Source organism: Stenella coeruleoalba (genome assembly GCF_951394435.1).
Source record: "Stenella coeruleoalba genome assembly, chromosome: 8".
NCBI lineage: Eukaryota > Metazoa > Chordata > Mammalia > Artiodactyla > Delphinidae > Stenella > Stenella coeruleoalba.
The window spans coordinates 49,317,035-49,337,751 of NC_137154.1; the positions used below are offsets into that span (position 1 = coordinate 49,317,035).

Genomic DNA, 20,717 nt, shown 5'->3' on the forward strand with positions numbered 1-20,717 from the left:
AAGAAGCCATTCACAAAAGACCACGTTTTGTATGATTCCACTCATATGAAATGTTCAGAATGGACAAATCTATGGGAACAGAAAGTAGATTAGTGGTTGGTTGCCTAGGAATGGGGAGTGACTGCTAATGGGTCCAGGGTTTCTTTTTAGAGTGATGAAAATTTTCTGAATTTAGAGTGGGGATGGTTGCATAGCACTGAACATAGAAAAAACCCACTGAATAGTCCACTTTAAATAGGTAAACTTTATGGTATGTGAATTGTATCTCAATAAAGCTGTTTAAAACACTACGTTGAATTCTCAATTCAGCTATAGCCCACTAATTAAATATTTTTCTTTTGTTGACTAATGCATAAAAAAATCTTTAAACATTGGATGATACAAACTTTGCTTATTTGAAATTGTGTAGTTTATCATAACAAATGAAGACTTAACATTACACTACTGCCTTTGTTCAGATTAATTTTATTATTTTCAGCTGATTATTTTCAGTTATTTGATTCAAAGTCCATTCCCCAGCTCAGTATTAATACGTTCTTTTGGCATAACTCTGAAAATGAAGCACCCTGTCATGGCATTTTGTTTTCAGTGTGGCAACCCTGTTATCTCTTAGAGCACAAGAGTTAGTATAAAGTTTTTATAGCTGCCCAGGACTGTGTTGCTCATCAGGCTTAGATACAGATACGAATTTCTGGTCCTTCCACTTAGGGGCTGTGACATCTTGGGCAAGTTTTTAACTGCTCTGAGCCTTATTTTCTTTCGGAAAACGGCCCTGCATTTCAGGGTTGTTGTGAAGAAAAGAAATGTTCTATGTATTTAGCATAATGTCTGTCACATAAACTTAAAAAAATGGCAACTATTATTAATAATCTAAGACTTTTAAAGACAACTGACTATTGTAGGTTTTCTTGTAATCTAGACTACCTTTTACAGGGTTTATTTGGAGTAACCCAAGCCTCACAGCCGGGAGGTCTTTTTGGAACAGCTACAAACACCAGCACTGGGACAGCATTTGGAACGGGAACAGGTCTCTTTGGGCAGACCAGTACTGGATTTGGTGCTGTTGGTTCGGTAGGTTTTTGCAGTTGACTGTAACTTGAAGATGTGTATAAATCTGTTAAAGGAATTTCTAAGAAAAATCTGTCTTTTGGGAATTCCCTGGTGGTCCAGTGGTTAATACTCAGTGCTTTCACTGCCATGGGCCTGGGTTCAAGCCCTGATCAAGGAACTAAGATCCTACAAGCCACGCAACACAGCCAAAAAAATAAATAAATAAATTTTAAAAAAAGAAAAATAGGGATTCCCTGGTGGCGCAGTGGTTGAGAGTCCGCCTGCAGATGCAGGGGACGCGGGTTCGTGCCTCAGTCCGGGAGGATCCCACATGCTGCGGAGCGGCTGGGCCCGTGAGCCATGGCCGCTGAGCCTGCGCGTCCGGAGCCTGTGCTCCGCAACGGGAGAGGCCACAACAGTGAGAGGCCCGCATACTGCAAAAAAAAAAAAACAGAATAAGAAAAAAGAATGCTGAATTTAAAAAAGAAGAAAGAAAAGTCTGTCTTCAAGTATTCTTTTGGGTTATAGTGTATGATTTGATACTGATAGTAACTGAAAGCTATTCGGTAACTTAAAAATAGGCAACTTATAATAGGTTTATTTTCAAAAAGTAAGTTCTTTTTAAAACTTGTTTGTTTCAATACTTATGTGGAGTTTACTTCTTTTAGTAAAATTTCACTCCCGTTGGTTAAATTGTTGAGTTTAAGTTGAGGTGCTTTTGCTCTTAAAATCAGGTTTTTTTTTCTTTTTTAAATAAATAAATAAATATTTATTTATTTAATTTATTTATGGCTGTGTTGGGCTTTCGCCGCTGCACGCGGGCTTTCTCTATTTGCGAGGAGAGGGGGCTACTCTTCGTTGTGGTGCACAGGCTTCTCATTGTGGTGGCTTCTCGTTGCGGAGCACGGGCTCTAGGCATGCGGGCGTCAGTAGTTGTGGCACGCAGACTTCAGTAGTTGTGGCTCGTGGGCTCTAGAGCGCAGGCTCAGTAGTTGCGGCGCACGGGCTTCGTTGCTTCGCAGCATGTAGGATCTTCCTGACCCAGGACTCAAACCCAGGTTCCCTGCACTGGCAGTCAGATTCTTAACCACTGTGCCACCAGGGAAGCCCCAAATCAGGTAATTTTAAATTCCTATTTCTAACTTCTATTTTGGGTGATAAGTTAGTATCGTATTTGTTAATTAAGTATTTTTGGTGGTGATCAAGTTGTTAAAATTGTTGGTATTCTGAAGGTCTTCATGCCACTGGAGGCTTAACTAAATTTTTTTCCTTGTTAAGTCATTTAAGTAAAAACTTACTATATAGGAATACACTTGACCTAAAAAACAATAGTAAATACCACTTAGAGAAACTATATGTCTGTATTATGTACGCATTATAACAAGCTTTGAACTTCAGTTTAAAAAAAAAAGGAAAAGTTCCCAAATCATGTGGTTGTTTTCATGGAGATTGAAATCTATTATTTCTTATTTGAGGTGAGAAATTGAGAAAATTATCTAATGCTTCAGAAAGTTATTTTTTAACAACTTTATTGGGATATAATCCATTTGCCATGCAATTCACCCTTTTAAAGTTTAAAATTCAGCTGTTTTTAGCATATTCACAGATTGTGCAGCTATCACCATAGTCAATTTTAGAACATATTTGTCACCCTAAAAAGAAACGTCATCCCCATTAATAGTCACTTCTCATTTCCCCCAAGTCACTTCAGGCCTGCTGTCTATGGATTTACCTATTCTGGACATTTCATATAAATGGAGTCACATCTTTTGTGACTTGTTTTACTTAGCATAATGTTTTGAAGTTTCATCCATGTTGTAGCATGTTTAAACTTTTTACTGTAACTCTTTCTACTGGCACGTTAAATACATGATAACGTTTCTGTTACCAGGTAAAAAATATTTGATTGACTTGTTGTTGTTGTTGTTTTCTTTGTCTCACTGAAATATTATATTTGATGAAGTGTTACCATTAACTTCTCAAGCCAGGAGCATTCTGTCTTGTTAATCTTGCTCAGATTAGTATGTTTTTCTGATAGTTATTCATCCTTCTTTATACCTTTTTAATAAAAATTATGATATCTTCTCTCCCTTACCACACACCCAATCCAGTGTACCTAAGGTAACCTCTGTTTCCTGTTTGGAGTGTATCTTTATACGACTTAATATTTTCCTGTGTTGTGTTCTTTTTAGACCCTGTTTGGCAATAACAAGCTTACTACATTTGGAACCAGCACAACCAGTGCTCCTTCGTTTGGTACAACCAGTGGCGGGCTCTTTGGTAACAAACCAACCCTGACTTTAGGAACCAATACAAACACTTCCAATTTTGGTACATATAAAAAGCAGGTTTGACTCTCTTAAAGTTATACTGACTATACCACACATTCTCCTGATTCATATTATTGGGAATATTTTAAAATTCTCAGGTAAGCTGTGGCTTGATATGAGGTTCCAGAGGGAAAGGTTTAAAATCAAGGACTTGGGTTGAGATGCCTGGAAGAGATGTATGTAAATTGCCTTAACTAATTTATATTCTCTTGACTCCCTGCTTTGGATAAAATGGGGCATTCAGCACATGCAGTAGCAGTACTGTGCAGAATGTTGGTTCTCTAATGGAGGTAGATTTTTTTCAAAATAAGGAATCATTTTCTTTGGATTACCTCACCAATAATTGAGAAACAATAAGTGAAACACATTTGCTTGAGATAACACATTCTGTTAGGCCAGGTTTCAAGCAGGGAAGTAGTAAACTGCTTGAGATAACACATTCTGTTAGGCCAGGTTTCAAGCAGGGAAGTAGTAAACAGATGAGATTAGATGATTCTTTTTTTTAACTTTCTGTTGTTGTTTTGTGTTTTGTTGTTTTTTTGAGATTTAATGATTCTCATTGGAAGTTGAAGCCTCTCTGATTTGGGGGACTGTTCATTAGTTTTCCTATAGCTGTGTGTATTTTTGAATACATGTTCATTGGAAGAAATTTGGAAAATATATGTAAGATTGAATAACAGAAAAACAAACCTTATACTACTTTCCAGAGATATGCTGGAAAATTTTAAATTCGTTTAATAGAAACATTATTTCTATTATTTTAACTGTCTTTTATAACTACCTAATTAAGTTTTCAAACAAATTCAATGTATTTTGAGATAAATCATATATGAAAAGTTCATTTCATTACCAAGGGGAATAGTGGTTGAAATATTTGTTTTAAGGATTTCATGTGCCAGATGCAACATTAGGTTCTGGATATCTAGTGGGTGATGAGTACAAACATATGGCCATTTGCCGTAAGTCAGCAGTTACAGTTTTTCAGTGAGTTTTTTTTTTTAATAAATTTATTTAATTAATTTTTGGCTGAGTTGGGTCTTTGTTGCTGCGCACGGGCTTTCTCTAGTTGTGGAAGCGGAGGCTACTCTTCCTTGCGGTGCGTGGGCTTCTCGTTGTGGTGGCTTCTCATGTTGTGGAGCGTGGTCTCTAGGCGTGCGGGCTTCAGTAGTTGAGGCTCACGGGCTCTAGAGCACAGGCTCAGTAGTTGTGGCGCACGGGCTTAGTTGCTCCGTGGCATGTGGGATCTTCCTGGACCAGGGCTCGAACCCGTGTCCCCTGCATTGGCAGGCGGATTCTTAACTGCTGTGCCACCAGTGAAGCCCTTCAGTGAGTTTTTTTAATGATCGTGTACTGGAGAAAGAGGCTACATTAAGCATCCATTGGAAAGTTATATGTGTTCATGGAAATATGAACTATGTGAAGGAGATAGATAGGTCCTTGTCAGGTGCCAATTCCTAAATTAATGTTTTGATTTGAGTTTTATAACCCCTTTTGTTGGGTTCATTCATTCCTAGTAATGATTATCATTCTACCTGTAATTCTTTTTGGCTGTGCTCGATGAAAGAATGGTTTTGAGGCAGTAGACTTGGTTAGCATGGATATCAAATTTTGTGTATTTGTTTCTTATCTCTGAAGTAAGATGGGAAAGATACTTAAGGGTTAAATCAGTGTTTTTCAGCCTTTTTTTTTTTTTTTTTAAATCACTGTCACTCCCTCTTCCCCAGAGAGACTTTGTAGACCTTTTTCCTCTTAAAAATTATCTTCTGGGCTTCCCTGGTGGCGCAGTGGTTGAGAGCCGCCTGCCGATGCAGGGGACACAGGTTTGTGCCCCGGTCCAGGAAGATCCCACATGCCGCGGAGCGGCTGGGCCCGTGAGCTGTGGCCGCTGAGCCTGTGCATCCAGAGCCTGTGCTCCACGATGGGAGGGGCCACAACAGTGGGAGGCCTGCATACCGCAAAAAAAAAAAAATAAAGGAAAAAAAAGAAAATGCATGTTTTTTGATAGCATACTTCACGTTCAGAATTAAATATATTTTCTATCTGACAAGGTGCTTATGTAGGCTGTTGATTTGAAAATGAAAACTCTCATCTTTATTTGATATGCCTCACTACTTATGTGCTGAATTTGAATTGTCCTTTTTTTTTTTAAATCCTTAATGTTGACCTAGTACCTGGCATAGACTAGGTGCTCACTAAAAGTTTATTAATGAATAAGTGGGGCCCTGAGAGGAAAGATTCCCTATACAAGTAGGGGTTGCAGGGTGGCAAGTTTTGTTTTACTCTTGGGTGAACTTGTCATTCCATTACCACCCCAGAGGGATCCAGATCTAACTAAGACTTTCTTTGATGTTCCTGTTGTCTTGGGAAGCTATCAACTTTGGTGTTGTGGGCAGAGATGATCTTCTGATTTGGTAATAAGTCATATAACAAATCTAGAAATGGAATAAGGTTACACAAAGATTTGTAGTATCATATCATTGTTGGTTGCACGTTACCCAGTATGGGATTGTGTTTCATTATGATGGTGATTAATCCACAGAGTGAAAAGGTTCATCTACAATTGATGTTGCCACATCCTTAAGTCATTCTTTAGAGTCATCAGTTCATTTTCTTAGTAATTAACCTAACAGGGACTAGTTTAAGTGAATGAATAGAATTGTTTCAGGAGAGAAATTACAAGCAGGATGTCAGCACTTGTGAGCAACAGTTTAAAGAGGTTGAAGATCTTTTGGGTATTGATAAGATGGTACTTGGTAATAAATTATTGGTTCCTCATGCTACATCGTTAAGGGGACAGTTTAGCTCTTTGTGTACACAGACATCTGATATTTTAAGCGTTTTTTTTTAATTGAGATATAATTGACATGTAACATTATATTTCAGTTGTATTGGGTGGGCCAAAAAGTTCGTTTTTCGTAAGATGGCTCTAACAGCACTTAGTTGTCTAACTTCATTTGAAACAATTTTGTTAGATTGTATGTGACAGCATGCATTTGAAAAAAGACTTATCAAAATTGGTGAATTTTTGTGTAGCCATTTTAATATTGAAGATGGAAGAGAACAACATTTTCGGCATATTATGCTTTATTATTTCAAGAAAGGTAAAAACGCAACTGAAACGCACAAAAAGATTTGTGCAGCATATGGAGAAGGTGCTGTGACTGAAAAATGTGTCAAAAGTGGTTCGCAAAGTTTCATGCTGGAGATTTCTCACTGGACAATGCTCCACGGTTGGGTAGACCAGTTGAAGTTGATAGCAATCAAATTGGAACAATAATTGAGAACAATAAACGTTAAACCACGCGGGAGACAGCCGACATACTCAAAATACCAAAATCGAGCTTTGAAAATCACTTGCACCAGCTTGGTTATGTTCATTGCTTTGATGTGTGAGTTCCACATAAGTTAAATGAAAGAAACCTTCTTGACCGTATTTCCACATGCGATTCTCTACTGAAACGTAATGAAAACATTGCGTTTTTAAAACAAATTGTGATGGGCGATGAAAAGTGGATACTGTACAACAATGTGGAACGGAAGAGATCGTGGGGCAAGCGAAATGAACCACCACCAACCACACCAAAGGCCGGTCTTCATCCAGAGAAGGTGATGTTGTATATATGGTGGGATTGGAAGGGAATCCTCTATTATGAGCTCCTTCCGGAAAACCAAACAATTAATTCCAATAAGCACTGCTCCCAGTGAGACCAACTGAAAGCGGCACTTGATGAAAAGCGTCCAGAATTAGTCTACAGAAAATGCATCATCTTCCATCAGGATAACGCAAGACCACGTGTTTCTTTGATGACCAAGCAAAAACTGTTAAAGCTTGGCTGGGAAGTTCTGATTCATCCGCCATATTCACCAGACATTGTACCTTCAGATTTCCATTTATTTCGGTCTTTACAAAATTCTATTAATGGAAAAAAATTTCAATTCCCTGGAAGACTGTAAAAGGCACCTGGAACAGTTATTTGTTCAAAAAGATAAAAAGTTTTGGGAAGATAGAATTATGAAGTGGGCTGAAAAATGTCAGAAGGTAGTGGAACAAAAGGGTGAATATGTTGTTCAGTAAAGTTCTTGGTGAAAATGAAAAATGTATCTTTTATTTTTACTTTAAAAACTGAAGGCACTTTTTGGCCCACCCAATACAATGTAATGGTCCAATATTTGTATAATTGTGAGATGATTACCACAATAAGTCTAAGTAACGTCTGTCATCATATATAGATAGAAAGTTTTTTTTCTTGCTTACCCCTATGTTTCCTTCTAGGAGTTTTATGATTTTAGATCTTATATTCAAGTCTGTAATCCATTTTGTTTATGTTGTACGATAATGGTCCAGTTTTATTCTTTTACATGTGGTTGTCCAGTTTTCCCAACACCATTTATTGAAGACTGTCCTTTCTCCATTGTATATTCTTGGCTCCTTTGTCATAAATTATTGACTGTTAATTAATTAATTGTTCTTAATTTTACTTTAAAGTTGTTTTGAAATAACAGAGTTGATAAACTTTTGTCAGTAAGAATCTGTGGAAATGTGTGGTATAAACAGTGTAAGTTGGGACTTACTTCCCTCCTGCGGGTTTGAGGTAGTTCACTAGTATCTTGTTTTCTGCTGTTTATGGGGTTGGAAGATCCTTTTTGGTTAAATTTTAACTCAGAAAGACAACATCTCCAAGTACATTTTCTGGGTTTTTTGTTTTTTTTTCTTTAAAGAAAATTGATTGTGCTTGAGTGGGCAGTACTCCATTTTTGTGGCCATAGCTGTTAGAAAAATTGAAGAAAAGACTTAATGCATGAATTAAATGTATTGAAAGTAAGTCAGGTTACTTGCTTAGATTTTTAAATGACATTAGAAATACGTTTTCAAACTGTATAATTCTTTAACTTTTGTTCTTTACATTTTTCATTCATATATAAATTCAAATATTGGCCTGACAAAGTATAATCTTAGTTGGTGACACTGACATATATTCCAAGACACTTTCTTTATTCTGTTATGTTGAACTTGTTCACCTCCATGATACCTTTTTAAAAGACTTCAGGTGTACCACAAACAGGATTTGCTGGCCAGTGATTGGGGTTTTTTTCCTCTTATCAAAAGAGATTAATGATATGTTCATTATCATTTGTTGATATTTAGCTCCAAAAGGAGTACAGAAACTGTGCACACATCTGAACAAAAGAGAAATAATAGCAGTAATGTAATGTGTAGGTGTCTTTGTGGGGAGACTTGTGGATTTTAGAGGGGAATCACAGGATTTTCTCTAAATGTTGGGTCATAGTGAAAGAGGATGGTTTGTTCAACTCTCCATCATCTCCGATAATGAAACAATTCAATTCAAGAAAGGTTATTCATAGATTATCTTCTCTTTTTAACGTCAGCTAGCTGAGTCCTCGAATGCTCCTATGAGCTGTTTGAGTCTGACTCCATTAACGCTCCTCATGTGTGATCAGCCACACATTACTATTCATACAAGGTCCATCTGTTCAAAACAAAAGCTGTTGTAGAGATTTTTATAGGTAATCTTCTCTTAGCAAGAACCTTTAGGTTCAGTGAAGTGTCTTTGTTGACTGTCTTATTTTTTAGTGAAAGTTTGGGGGGATTAATTTTTCTTCTACTAATTAAACATGAAACATAGAATGGAGGCTTTGAGTATTACGAAGGGAATGTTCCCCAAGCTCAAGCACAATCACTTTGCTTTAATATTGGGTATTATCCTATATTGAATTGATATTTCAAGTCTAAAATATAATTAAGTAAATAGGAAGACTGTGGGATCTGTTTATACTTACTTAAACTTAAACATTAAATTAGCCTACCATTTAGGATTTCTAAATATCAAAAAATGAAGGGATGCAAAACTTAGGGTCAGACTGCTTTGTTTGAAATTCCCTTGTACAGGACATTGAGAGTTGTGTTAATGTACAGTCCACTCATTCTTTTGTCCTTCTAGGGTTTGGCACAAATACCAGTGGGAATAGTATTTTTGGAAGTAAACCAGGACCTGGAACTCTGGGAGCCGGCCTTGGTGCAGGATTTGGAACAGGTAAGGAACTGTACCATAAGATTTAGGAAGTGATACAACTAAATCTAATTGCTGCAACTTAAGACCTTTGTTTGATCATATACATGGAAATAAGAGGCCTAGATTTTCATTTTCACAAATGGATTTAGAAAACATTCCCATATGCTTTACCAGATTTTAAAATGCTGGCACATTTATCTTAGAGGCTGTCTGTTCCTTTTGTACAAAATGTTTGTCCTCTGATAGTCCTGGTGTGCCTGGGATTTTCAGTACTTAATGTGTTATGTCAGAAGATACACATATTTTGAATTTTGGTCAGTCTTGCCAATTTTTAATTTGCCTTCCAAAAAGAATGCCAGTTTGCATTTTTGCTCATATTTTATAAAAGTGCCCATTTTTTCATACCCTTTCCATATTGTTGGGCTTCTTCATCTTTGTGTGCCTGATAGTGGAAGTTGGTATGTTCTGATTTACACTTCACTGATTACCGGTGAAGGATACCCTTGTGTATGTTTACTGGACATTTGAATCTTTCAGTTCTCTATTCATAATCATTGTTGATCATTGTTTCTTTATTTTTGAGAACGTTTTATATATTGTGGATATTAACTCTTTTGGGTCGTATGGTAAACTTCTTGAGCCTTTGAGCTTACTCAAATTCTACTACATATATTTTGCAAGAAATAAAAACTAAAAAGCTGTAGTTTTTTGTACAATGTGATCCTTAAACTTAAGCAGAATATAACATCTGACATCATGTTCTCTTCTAATCCCAGAAGGAAAATTAACTTTGGTGTGGTCTTTTTCAAGGTAGTTTGATGCTAGACAGCTTATGAACCATAAACCTAAGCTGGGATAAGATGCTGCTCTAATGTCTGTTACCAGATATTTCCACTCAGTCTTTGTTTATCATTTAATTTTGTTTGTGATATCTTAATGTACAAGTTTTATTTTTATGTGGTCAAAGTTGTCATTCTCTCCTCTTTGGCTTCTGGGTCTTGCAGATTATGATTAGCAGTGCTTTATTTCTGTAGTCTAAGATTATAAAGTCGCCTATAACTTTTTTCCTGATGCTGTTGTCTTCTGTTCTACAATAATGTAATACCTCAACCTCTTTATTTATTTGAATATATTCGGTTTTCCTTGAACAGTTGTACCTCACAGACAATGAATCTCATTTTCACTGCTGTTATATAATCCTAATTCATGCTTTGCCCATATAAACTAAAACCCAAATAAAATTAATAAAGAATTTTACACCCCCACCTTAGCAGCAATAGATCATGTAGGGAAACGAGAATTGTGAATCACTGAGTACACACTATTGAAATTCTTTGGTGGTCACGTCTGCTAAAGCGGACTTTTGGCTCTGAGAGGAATGTGTCTGGAGACTATCAGATATAAATACCCACATTAATGAATTCTGCATTTCATGGTATCACAATTAGGATAACATTGTAGCTTTGGACTGTGTTTTAGGGGGTCATTAGCTAAGTGGGTATTCCTATGTAGATAGCTTCTTGTTTTGAATGATAAGAGATTCAAACTCATACCTCAACAGAAGTACATTTTCACGTAACATAGGCCTTTGGGTACTTCATGAGTAGTCGACTGTAGAACCTTAAGTGTACAAATACATAAATTTTTTGTACACCTAGATTTAAGTGACCAATCTTAGTGTAAAATGTTTTATATTATCCTTTGGTGTATGATTAAATCATGGGTGCATCAGTTTCTTGTTTCACACAGGTATTAACTGTCATTAGCACTATCAATAGTATGCCATTTTCTTGGTAGTTACTTAGTAACAATACTGAGAAGTTTTAGTTCTTAAAATTTTCTATGAAGCCATAAGTTTAAGGGTACATCTAGTAAAGTTTGTTACACTAAGATATACACAGAAAAATCTACCCAAAGCTAATAGGTACCATAGATAAAATTAAATTCTAACATTTATTAGAAAATCTCAATAAAGTATAACCATTTTTATTTATTCTTTGAGCATCCTTAGAGTTTTTAGGACCACTGTTACCATGGTGCCACCAGTATATCTTCCTTATGACTCCTACAACTACCTGTAAATATAACACAATTCATAAATTGACATTATTATACATCAGAATGTCCCTCAACTTGTGTAAGTCCTTTCACTAAGTATAAAAAGCCATTTGTACATAATATAAGACTGATCTGGATAAAATACAGGTTTTTATTATTTTGTAGGTTATTGAAATATAGTGATTTTTAGACTGTTTCATGATTCTTCCTTCAGGGCTAATGCAAATACACACCCATCCAGAACAGAAATTTTTATCCATTTTATATATTCAGGTTTCATCTAAGCCTTTTGTTTAGGGGTGGTAAGGAGGTTTTGTTCTCTGGGAGAAAAAAGAAGAATCCTGAAATTTTTACTGTAAACCATGTTCTTTAAGGGAGTAATATAGGGACTTCCCTGGGGGTGCAGTGCTTAAGAATCCGCCAGCCAACGCAGGGGACATGGGTTCGAGCCCTGGTCTGGGAAGATCCCACATGCCGCAGAGCAGCTAAGCCTGTGCGCCACAACTATGGAGCCTGCGCTATAGAGCCCACGTGCCACAACTACTGAAGCCCGCGTGCCTAGAGCCTGTGCTCCACGACAAGAGGAGCCACTGTAATGAGAAGCCCGCGCACCGCAACAAAGAGTAGCCCCCACTTGCCACAACTAGAGAAAGCCCACGCGCAGCAATGAAGACCCATGCAGCCAAAAATAAATAAATTTTTTCAAAAAGGAAGTAATATGGGCTTCCCTGGTGGCGCAGTGGTTGAGAGTCCGCCTGCCGATGCAGGGGACGCGGGTTCGTGCCCCGGTCCGGGAGGATCCCCCATGCCGCGGAGCGGCTGGGCCCGTGAGCCATGGCCACTGAGCCTGTGCGTCCGGAGCCTGTGCTCCGCAACAGGAGAGGCCACAACAGTGAGAGGCCCACGTACCGCCAAAAAAAAAAAAAAAAAAGGGAGTAATATAATTTTAGTTTTTCTTGGAATTTTCACCAGTTTCTAATGGGTTGGAACTTTAAAAGAAGTCTTATTCCCTGTTTCAAAGCTGGGTTTTTTAAGGTGAAATAATCCCATTGCTATATTGTTATCTTATTATTATTAGTGAGAGTTGGACAGTTAAGGAATGCTTTGTTCATTTAGGAGTCATCCTCATTAATTTACATTGTAATGCATTCTCTGAGTGTAAACTTCCTATCCTTTTTTTGGGGTTGCAATCTCAAGACAGTTTCCATTCGATATTTTTGACCTCCAAGTATTATATTATATGTTTGAAGTGATTTTCCTGGTAAACCATATCTCTGTCAAGAAACATTTGTATGTTAAAAAGAACTTCAGGGCTTCCCTGGTGGTGCAGTGGTTGAGAGTCTGCCTGCCGATGCAAGGGACACACGGGTTCGTGCCCCGGTCCGGGAAGATCCCACATGCCACGGAGCGGCTGGGTCTGTGAGCCATGGCCGCTGAGCCTGCACATCCGGAGCCTGTGCTCCGCAACGGGAGAGGCCACAGCAGTGAGAGGCCCGCATACCACAAAAAAAAAAAAAAAAAAAGAACTTCAGATCTTCCAAATTGCTATTAACTTTTTCTTTGGGGTGGGGGAGGGATGGAAAAATGTTTTTAATTTATGCCAATAACTTATCCTAAAAAAACTAAATTCTTCCCACTTTACACTTTAAAATCATTGCCAACAGCACGGTCCATAAGCAAGATTCATTAAGCTTTAAAACATTACAGGTTTCTGCAGCGGCCTTCTCCCTGGTGAAGATAAGTTCTTATTTCATCCACAGATTTAGGCTGAAACTTGAATCTGTTTAGTAACCTCATCACAAGGCATTCAGCTTTTTATAAAACAAAAAAAAAATTGTCGGAAATAGTTTTCATGAGACGGTATACTTGAAAGTGTTACTTTTTGCTCTTCAAAGAAGATATATTGGATTTGGTTTTCTATAACCTGCATGTTAGTCAAAAAGGTGACGTTTTAATTGGTTCAGTTGAGTATTTGATTTGCAGATACTGAAATTTAAGGAGAATTGACAATTCTGAAATTCTTTAGAAATCTGTTTTACTATAGAGTAGCAATTAAGAGCCCTGGTTGTATTGTCAGATGCATCGAGGTGTGAACTCTGGTTTCACCACTTACTACGTTTGTGACATTGAGCTAATTATTAAAGCCTCCATTTTCTCTTCTGTAAAATAGGGACAATAGTTCCTGCTTCAGGCTTGTGAAGGTTAAATGAGATGATAGTAGTTAATATCTAATGAATGTTAGTATCTACCAGACCTCTACAATGCTTAATATGTGTTTATTTTAATCGTAGGATAAATATCTAAGCTATGTATTATTATCTCATGTTATAGTTGAGGAAACTGAAGCACAAAGAGGTTAAGTATTTTGCCTATGATATATACGATGTACTCAACAGTTCTTGGCATATAGTTAGCATTTACTGTATTAGATTTTTTTTTGAAATGAGTGGTTATTATGAAGTTTCCAAATGTATTACATTTTTAAGTAACTGACCTCTGGCGTAACATTCAAAGGATCTTCTGTGGCGCTTTTTCTTTCCTCTTGTCTCCATAGCTCTTGGTGCTGGACAAGCATCTTTATTTGGGAACAACCAACCTAAGATCGGAGGGCCTCTTGGTACAGGAGCCTTTGGGGCCCCTGGATTTAATACTACGACAGCCACTTTGGGCTTTGGAGCCCCCCAGGCCCCAGTAGGTAAGTGTCAGTCACTTTAGAAGCCTTTACTCAGTTTATTTCTTGCTAATACTTAACTTGCTGACTTGATTTTCCACCCCACCCTATCCCGTCCCTACCAAAGCGGTATATTACACATAGGTCATTAAACAATCATGTAGTGCAGAAGCACTTATAATAGGTCCTGACCTTCCCCGCTTCCCCACTCCTAGGTTTACTCCCCCAAAGAAACCACTTTTGTTACAGCTTTTAATTCATCTGGCATGTAAGTAAGTTTATATCTCTGAATGATGTGCTTATATTGCTGTGTTTTGCTTAAGTCTACATATATCAATATTTAACTTGTTAATGGTAGATGAGAATTTAGCTCAGTTATCAGCTCTGTTTTTTATTCACTTCTCCCAATATATCTGTTTACTAAATTCCCTAAGGTTAGGGGTTTTTTTTATTGTTGTTGTAGCTGGATTTGAGACATTTTTAAAATATTACTTATTTGGTTGTGCCAGGTCTTAGTTGCGTCTCATGGGCTCCTTAATTGTGGCTTGCTGGCTCCTTAGTTGTGGCATGCAAACTCTTAGTTGCAGCATGCATGTGAGATCTAGTTCCCTGACCAGGGATCGAACCCAGGCCCCCTGCATTGGGAGCGCAGAGTCTTATCCACTGTGCCACCAGGGAAGTCCCCCACAAGTTTAGTTTTATCTATTAAAGTGTTTTTCATACTTCATTTGTTTGAATACCCCTTCCTAGTTTTTGCTATATCTGCCTGCCACCTTTGTTATTATTTCTTATTTAAAATTAACTTACTTTGTAACTTAAATATCTTTTTTTAAAGAAAATTATGTTTTACCAAAAATAAAAAACTGATGTCACCTGGCAGATATAGAGTAACTGAGATGGATGGATGGATGGATGGAAGGAAGGAGAGAAGGAAGGAGTGAGTCTCTGTACCATTAAATTCATCTCCTGTATTATCATGATCCATGTTTCACATTTTGAGAAGCCATGCAAATTTCCATGTCCTTACATACTTTGCAAATTTAAGCCATGTCCTTGCATACTTTTTCTTACTCTGTCAACTAGGAGATAGTATTTCTTGAGTCCCCTTGGTCAAGTAAGGCTAATAGTGCTCTTCCTTACCCTTCTTTTTCTGTCATTTCTTTGCCCTTTTTATATTTTTGTATTGATAAAGTTGATAAAGTACTCTCTCCTAATAATTACTGTCTTTTTTTCTTTGGGGAAAGAATAAAAGTTTCAAATGAGCATAGCATTTTATTATAACTGTGAAAATATTGCTACTTAACCAAGTAATCTTTTCTCATACAGCTTTTTCTTTGTCCTGGAACTTCTAATTTTTTTCCCTTGCATTACATTACCTGCCCTTATCACCTTCTTAACGCTAGTCCAAATTCTTAAGGGTAGTATTAGAATTCTTTTACCCTGGATACCTCATTCTTTGATCTCTCTGTCCTCCTGTAGCAGTATGAACTCTGATTACTCCCTAGGCCTTCAGCATTGCTCTAGTATATTCCCTTCAAGTCTACTCAGTGGGGACTGCTATGTCCTGGATATAGGGTTTTCCTCTATTTCCTAAATTTTCTGGAATGTGTCTTCAAGTAACATGGATATGAAAGGTAAACTTTGACTACTTACAGTTCTGAAAACATCTTCATTTGTTCCACACGCTTTAATGTTATGGAATTCTGGTGTAAAAATAATTCACCCTCAGAACTTTGACGATACTTCTTGGATTAACCATCTCTGATAAGAAGTCTAATGCCTTTCTGATTCTTGAGACTTGTTACCCCCAGGCTCACAACCATTTAGGATTGTCCCTTTGTTCTGAAATTTCAGTGATTTGCTTAGACCTTTTCTGTCTTTTTTCTTTTTTGGCCACGCCATGAGGCATGCAGCATCTTAGTTCCCTGACCAGGGATTGAACCTGGGCCCCAGCAGTGAGAGCGCCGAGTCGTAACCACTGGACCACCAGGGAATTCCTGGACCTTTTCTGTCTTAACATTTGATTTTTTTCACCCATGTTTCTACTTTCTAGAAGTTTTTTTTAAATTGTCTTCTGAATCATCCTTTTGGATTTTTTTTACTGTCTTTCTCATTCTCTGGAAGTTCCTTTTTTTAAGCATCCAGTTCTTAGATGCAGTTTTTTTCTTGAAACTCTGAATTTAATTGGCATTAAAATTTTTTTAGAATTCTTCTGTTCCTTAAATTTTCAGGATTATTTTTGTGGTTTTTTTGTTTGTTTTATTTTTGTTTTGATCCTATTCTTTAATACTCAGTGATGCTTTCCAGTCATATTTAAGAATAAAATAATAAAAATCTCACTGGCAACTTGTGTACCTGGGTAGAGCATTTTCATCAGTAGATTTCATTTGATAAGTAGCCCAGGGACCACCTATTAGCCAAGGGTCCTCTAAATGTTAGAATATCACATTCTTAGCTCTGGGATGATGCAGGTCCCCTTGTTGCCCTTGTTAACTTGATTTCATCAGAGGAACTCTCTCTGATATATTTTGACTTATCTGTTGAGCATCAGGGATTAGGAGGATGACAGGGTATAGTAGTTGTTGTGTATATATGCTTTGCATTGGTTCTTCTCTCCTTCCACAGTCTCAGTTCATCAAATTTAGTCTTCTTGAATCTCTCAGCTTTCTGTGCTTCAGGCAGATAGTCCCTCCTTTTGGCTGTAATCCCCTTTGAGTGTACTCCAAGGTATGGTTTACTCTCTCCTGCTTGTCCACTTCTTTCTTCTAGGCATTTGTTATATTTTCTCATCTGTTCATTTACTACCTTCCTATTCTTTGTCATCGTGGACTGTGTAGATATTTTAATTTGTTTTATCCATAGCTTTAAATTAGGTCTTTGGAGCTAGCAGAGGTGAATTAGAACTCTAATTTCTCTGTGAAAATTAGAATCAGTTTTATCATAAAATTATATTCAAATTTTATTTGTTTTCCTTAGTTTTGATTTTAGTAGGAGGTAGCATAAATACCATAACCTGCTATTTACATAGATAGCTTTTGAATGGTTTTTAATAATCCATCTTTTCCCAAAGCCAATAAAAAGTTCCTGACATGAATTTGATATTACAGTTATATACAGTAGTGTTTCTGCTCATTTAAATGTAGTTGTATTGATTTAGAATGTACATCTTTGCATCACAGGATCTTAGTTATAAGGTGCTTTAGAGCTTGTGGGAGTCCGTTACTTAAAAGCCTTGGCTATGGTGGCTTTCTTACAGGTTAGTCCAGTCCATTGTTTTGTTCAGGTTGATTAGAAACCAAAACCTGCCTTTATAGAATTTCCACCCGGTGGTTCTACTTCTATCTCCTAAAGCCAAGCAAAATCAGTCTCCTACAATTTCTTTGTGGTAACCTATTGCCTTTCTTTCAGATAAAGTATCAGTTTCGTCTGGTCTCAGAAGACTTGATTTTTATACCTTTTTTCTATCTCTTTAATCATTTGGTTATGATATGGTTTTTCAGTATGTTTTCAAATTATTATGACCAGAACTGAATATAACACCAGTAAATGATAGCTTAACTAGCGCTTATGCTTGCTTATTCTCTTATTTTTGCTAACTTATCAGCTCTCTTTTCTGTATTTTATTTGAAATAATTCAGTTAACAGAGAAAATTTCATATTTAAACATACAGAAATAAAGACATCCTCACACACTTTCCTAATTACGTATGTTTGAATTTGTTGAGGAAGTTTTTATTTGAGCATACCCAGGAGGGGTGACCTATACTTGTTATATGGTGGGATCAGTTAGTGCTGGTCAGTGTTTTTCTTTTAATTAATTTATTTATTTGGCTGTGTTGGGTCTTAGTTGCGGCTCACGGGATCTTTCGTTGCTGCGCAGGGGCTTCTCTCTAGTTGTGGCGTGCGGGTTTTTCTCTCTCTAGTTGTGGTGTGTGGGCTCCAGGGCGCGTGGGCTCAGTGGTTTGCGGCACGCAGGCTCTCTGGTTGAGGCACGCGAGCTCAGTAGTTGTGGCGCGCAGGCTTAGTTGCCCTGCAGCATGTGGGATCTTGGTTCCCCGCCCAGGGAGCAAACCTGCATCCCCTGCATTAGAAGGCAGATTCTTTACCACTGGACCACCAGGGAAGTCCCTGATCAGTGTTTTTTTAATGTGTAATTGGCTGTCAGGTAACAAACTGACTAGTGAATATCAGAGTTCATTAAAAATATCCAGGGTTTTTTTAATCTTATTGAATAGTCCACAGAACAACATTATGTTATTGGGTGGCTACTTTTCTGTATTTTTTTCTCACCAGTAGTCTTAAATTGGATTTAGGAGCTTTCTGAATACAGATGCTTTACTATATGATCATTAAATTGACATCTCCTCTGGGTTTCACAATCCTGAGCAAATTTGTACCCTCTCCTAAAATATCAACATACAGTGTTTTAGTATTTAGTGAATACATCCAGTTTTAAGAATGCTTAATTTGACTACAGTGGATCTACCCCTTTTCATTAATTTTATTTTAACTGTTTTGAGTTTGTTGTTGATGCTGCTATTGTCTCTCCACTCCCCCACCCCCCACTCTGCTCCATTGTATTAAATTTTTCAAAATTTTTTGTTTGTGGCACTTCTTTTCTGTGGATTATCCCAGCCGCTCTGCAGCATGCGGGATCTTCCCGGACTGGGGCATGAACCCATGTCCCTGCATCGGCAGGCGAACTCTCAACCACTGTGCCACCAGGGAAGCCTTGATTTGATTTTTTTACCAGTATTTTTTTTTGAAATATTTATCTTGTGAAGAGGTTTCTTCATCAATCAGGGTACAGTGCAGATTTTTTTGTTGCTGTTTTCTTTTTACCGTGTACAATTGTAGATCATTGTTCCTGTCTGATGACGTTTCTTGTTACACTTTTTTTTTTCTCTATTTCTTTATTTTATTTCTTTCTTTATTTTTTTGGCTGTGTTGGGTCTTCGTTGCTGTGCACAGTCTTTCTCTGGTTGCAGCGAGCGGGGGCTACTCTTCTTTGCTGTGCACGGGTTCTCGTGGTGGCTTCTCTTGTTGCAGAGCATGGGCTCTAGGCATGCAGGCTTCAGTAGTCACAGCACACAGACTCAGTAGTTGTGGCTTGCGGGCTCTAGAGCGCAGGCTCAGTAGTTGTGGCTCATGGGCTTAGTTGCTCCGTGGCATGTGGGATCTTCCTGGACCAGGGCTCAAACCCGTGTCCCTTGCATTGGCAGGCGAATTCTTAACCACTACGCCACCAGGGAAGCCCTGTTCTTACACTTTGAAAGAAAATGGGGTGATCTTTTTTTCCTTTCAATTTTTACTTAAATGGAATATGAATATCAAATGCAAATAGTAAATATAAGGATGCCTTAACAGCCATTTTCATTTGCTACCCTCTTCCTCTATATTCTCAGTATACTTAATATTTTTTATTCTGGAATTTTTTACTTATTAAATCAAAGATACTTTATTTCCACATTGTCATTTTTAACAACTACTTAATCCACCATGTTGATGAATCATGATTTTTACAACTGTTAATGTTGGACGTAGGTTGTTTCCAAGTCTTGACCATTACAGATAACGTTCAGTGAACACTTACAAATATGTCTTTATTTTCCTTCTAGTTTGATTAAGTCCTTGGGTTAGATTTTTATGATTAAAATTATTAGGTTAAAAAATATAAAAACGTTACTTGCTCTGTGTGCTGTCATATTGTTTCTTTTAGACATTAAACCAATTTGCAGTGTTTCTGGAAGTCAGACTGATCCCTTTTTATATAGCTATGCCATTGATAGATAATGAGGTAGATATAAAATTTCTTCACCGTTGTTTAGGTTTACATTTCTTTGATTGTTGGCAATAATGAACACCTAAGTAAAATTTTATGTGTGTTGTCTCTTATGAAGTGCTCCACATATCTTTGACCTTTTAGATTATTTGATTGTTGATTTTCTTCACAGTTTGCTCCTTTGCTCTCAACCAGTAATGCCACTGAGTGAGTCTGAACATTTTGAAGAGAATCTCAAGTTCTCTTGATTTAAGGCACTGGATCCTTGGACTGACATCTTGCTTTTTCTTTTCTTTTTTTTAAAAAGCTTTGACAGATCCAAATGCTTCTGCTGCCCAGCAGGCTGTTCTCCAACAGCACATCAATAGTCTGACATACTCACCTTTTGGAGACTCTCCTCTCTTCCGGAATCCCATGTCAGACCCTAAGAAGAAAGAAGAGGTAAGTTTAAGGATGTTTCTATAAAATCTGTTCTCAGAGTAGGAGAAACTTAGGTGTAATTAAGCTTTTAAGACGCATTATTTATGCTTTTCACTAGGCCAGGGGGTAAATTATTTTTGTATCTGGAAGGCAGCATGACAGTGAAATAAGTGTTGAACTGGAAGTGAAGGCTGAGACTTTTCAACAGCCCTGATATGAGGCAGATATTATACTCATTTTATAGTTGAGCAAACTAAGGCTCACAGAGGCTGATTTCTCTAACATCATAATGTCTTAAGCGGCAAATCAAAATTCTTTTCTCCTGATTTCTGCATAGCTTTGTCTTAATCTCTTAGGCTCTAGAAATGATCTTG

At 37.4% G+C, this 20,717-nt stretch overlaps 1 protein-coding gene across 13 annotated transcripts in view; it reads left to right on the plus strand.

The window, feature by feature from the left end:
• The window catches only part of NUP98 (nucleoporin 98 and 96 precursor), a gene marked incomplete at its 3' end in the record, with an annotated part of 107,939 nt that overhangs the window by 29,380 nt on the left and 57,842 nt on the right, over nucleotides 1-20,717 (plus strand). For 4 of the 13 annotated variants that reach the window (XM_079929056.1, XM_079929050.1, XM_079929061.1 and 1 more), the window contains 5 exons: nucleotides 934-1,071; nucleotides 3,243-3,381; nucleotides 9,341-9,433; nucleotides 14,025-14,165; nucleotides 20,231-20,364. In XM_079929056.1, coding sequence (XP_079785182.1) covers nucleotides 934-1,071; nucleotides 3,243-3,381; nucleotides 9,341-9,433; nucleotides 14,025-14,165; nucleotides 20,231-20,364 — 645 coding nt within the window. The remainder of the gene's footprint in view (nucleotides 1-933; nucleotides 1,072-3,242; nucleotides 3,382-9,340; nucleotides 9,434-14,024; nucleotides 14,166-20,230; nucleotides 20,365-20,717) is intronic. The other 9 variants (XM_079929055.1, XM_079929062.1, XM_079929052.1 and 6 more) reach the window with 5 other exon arrangements.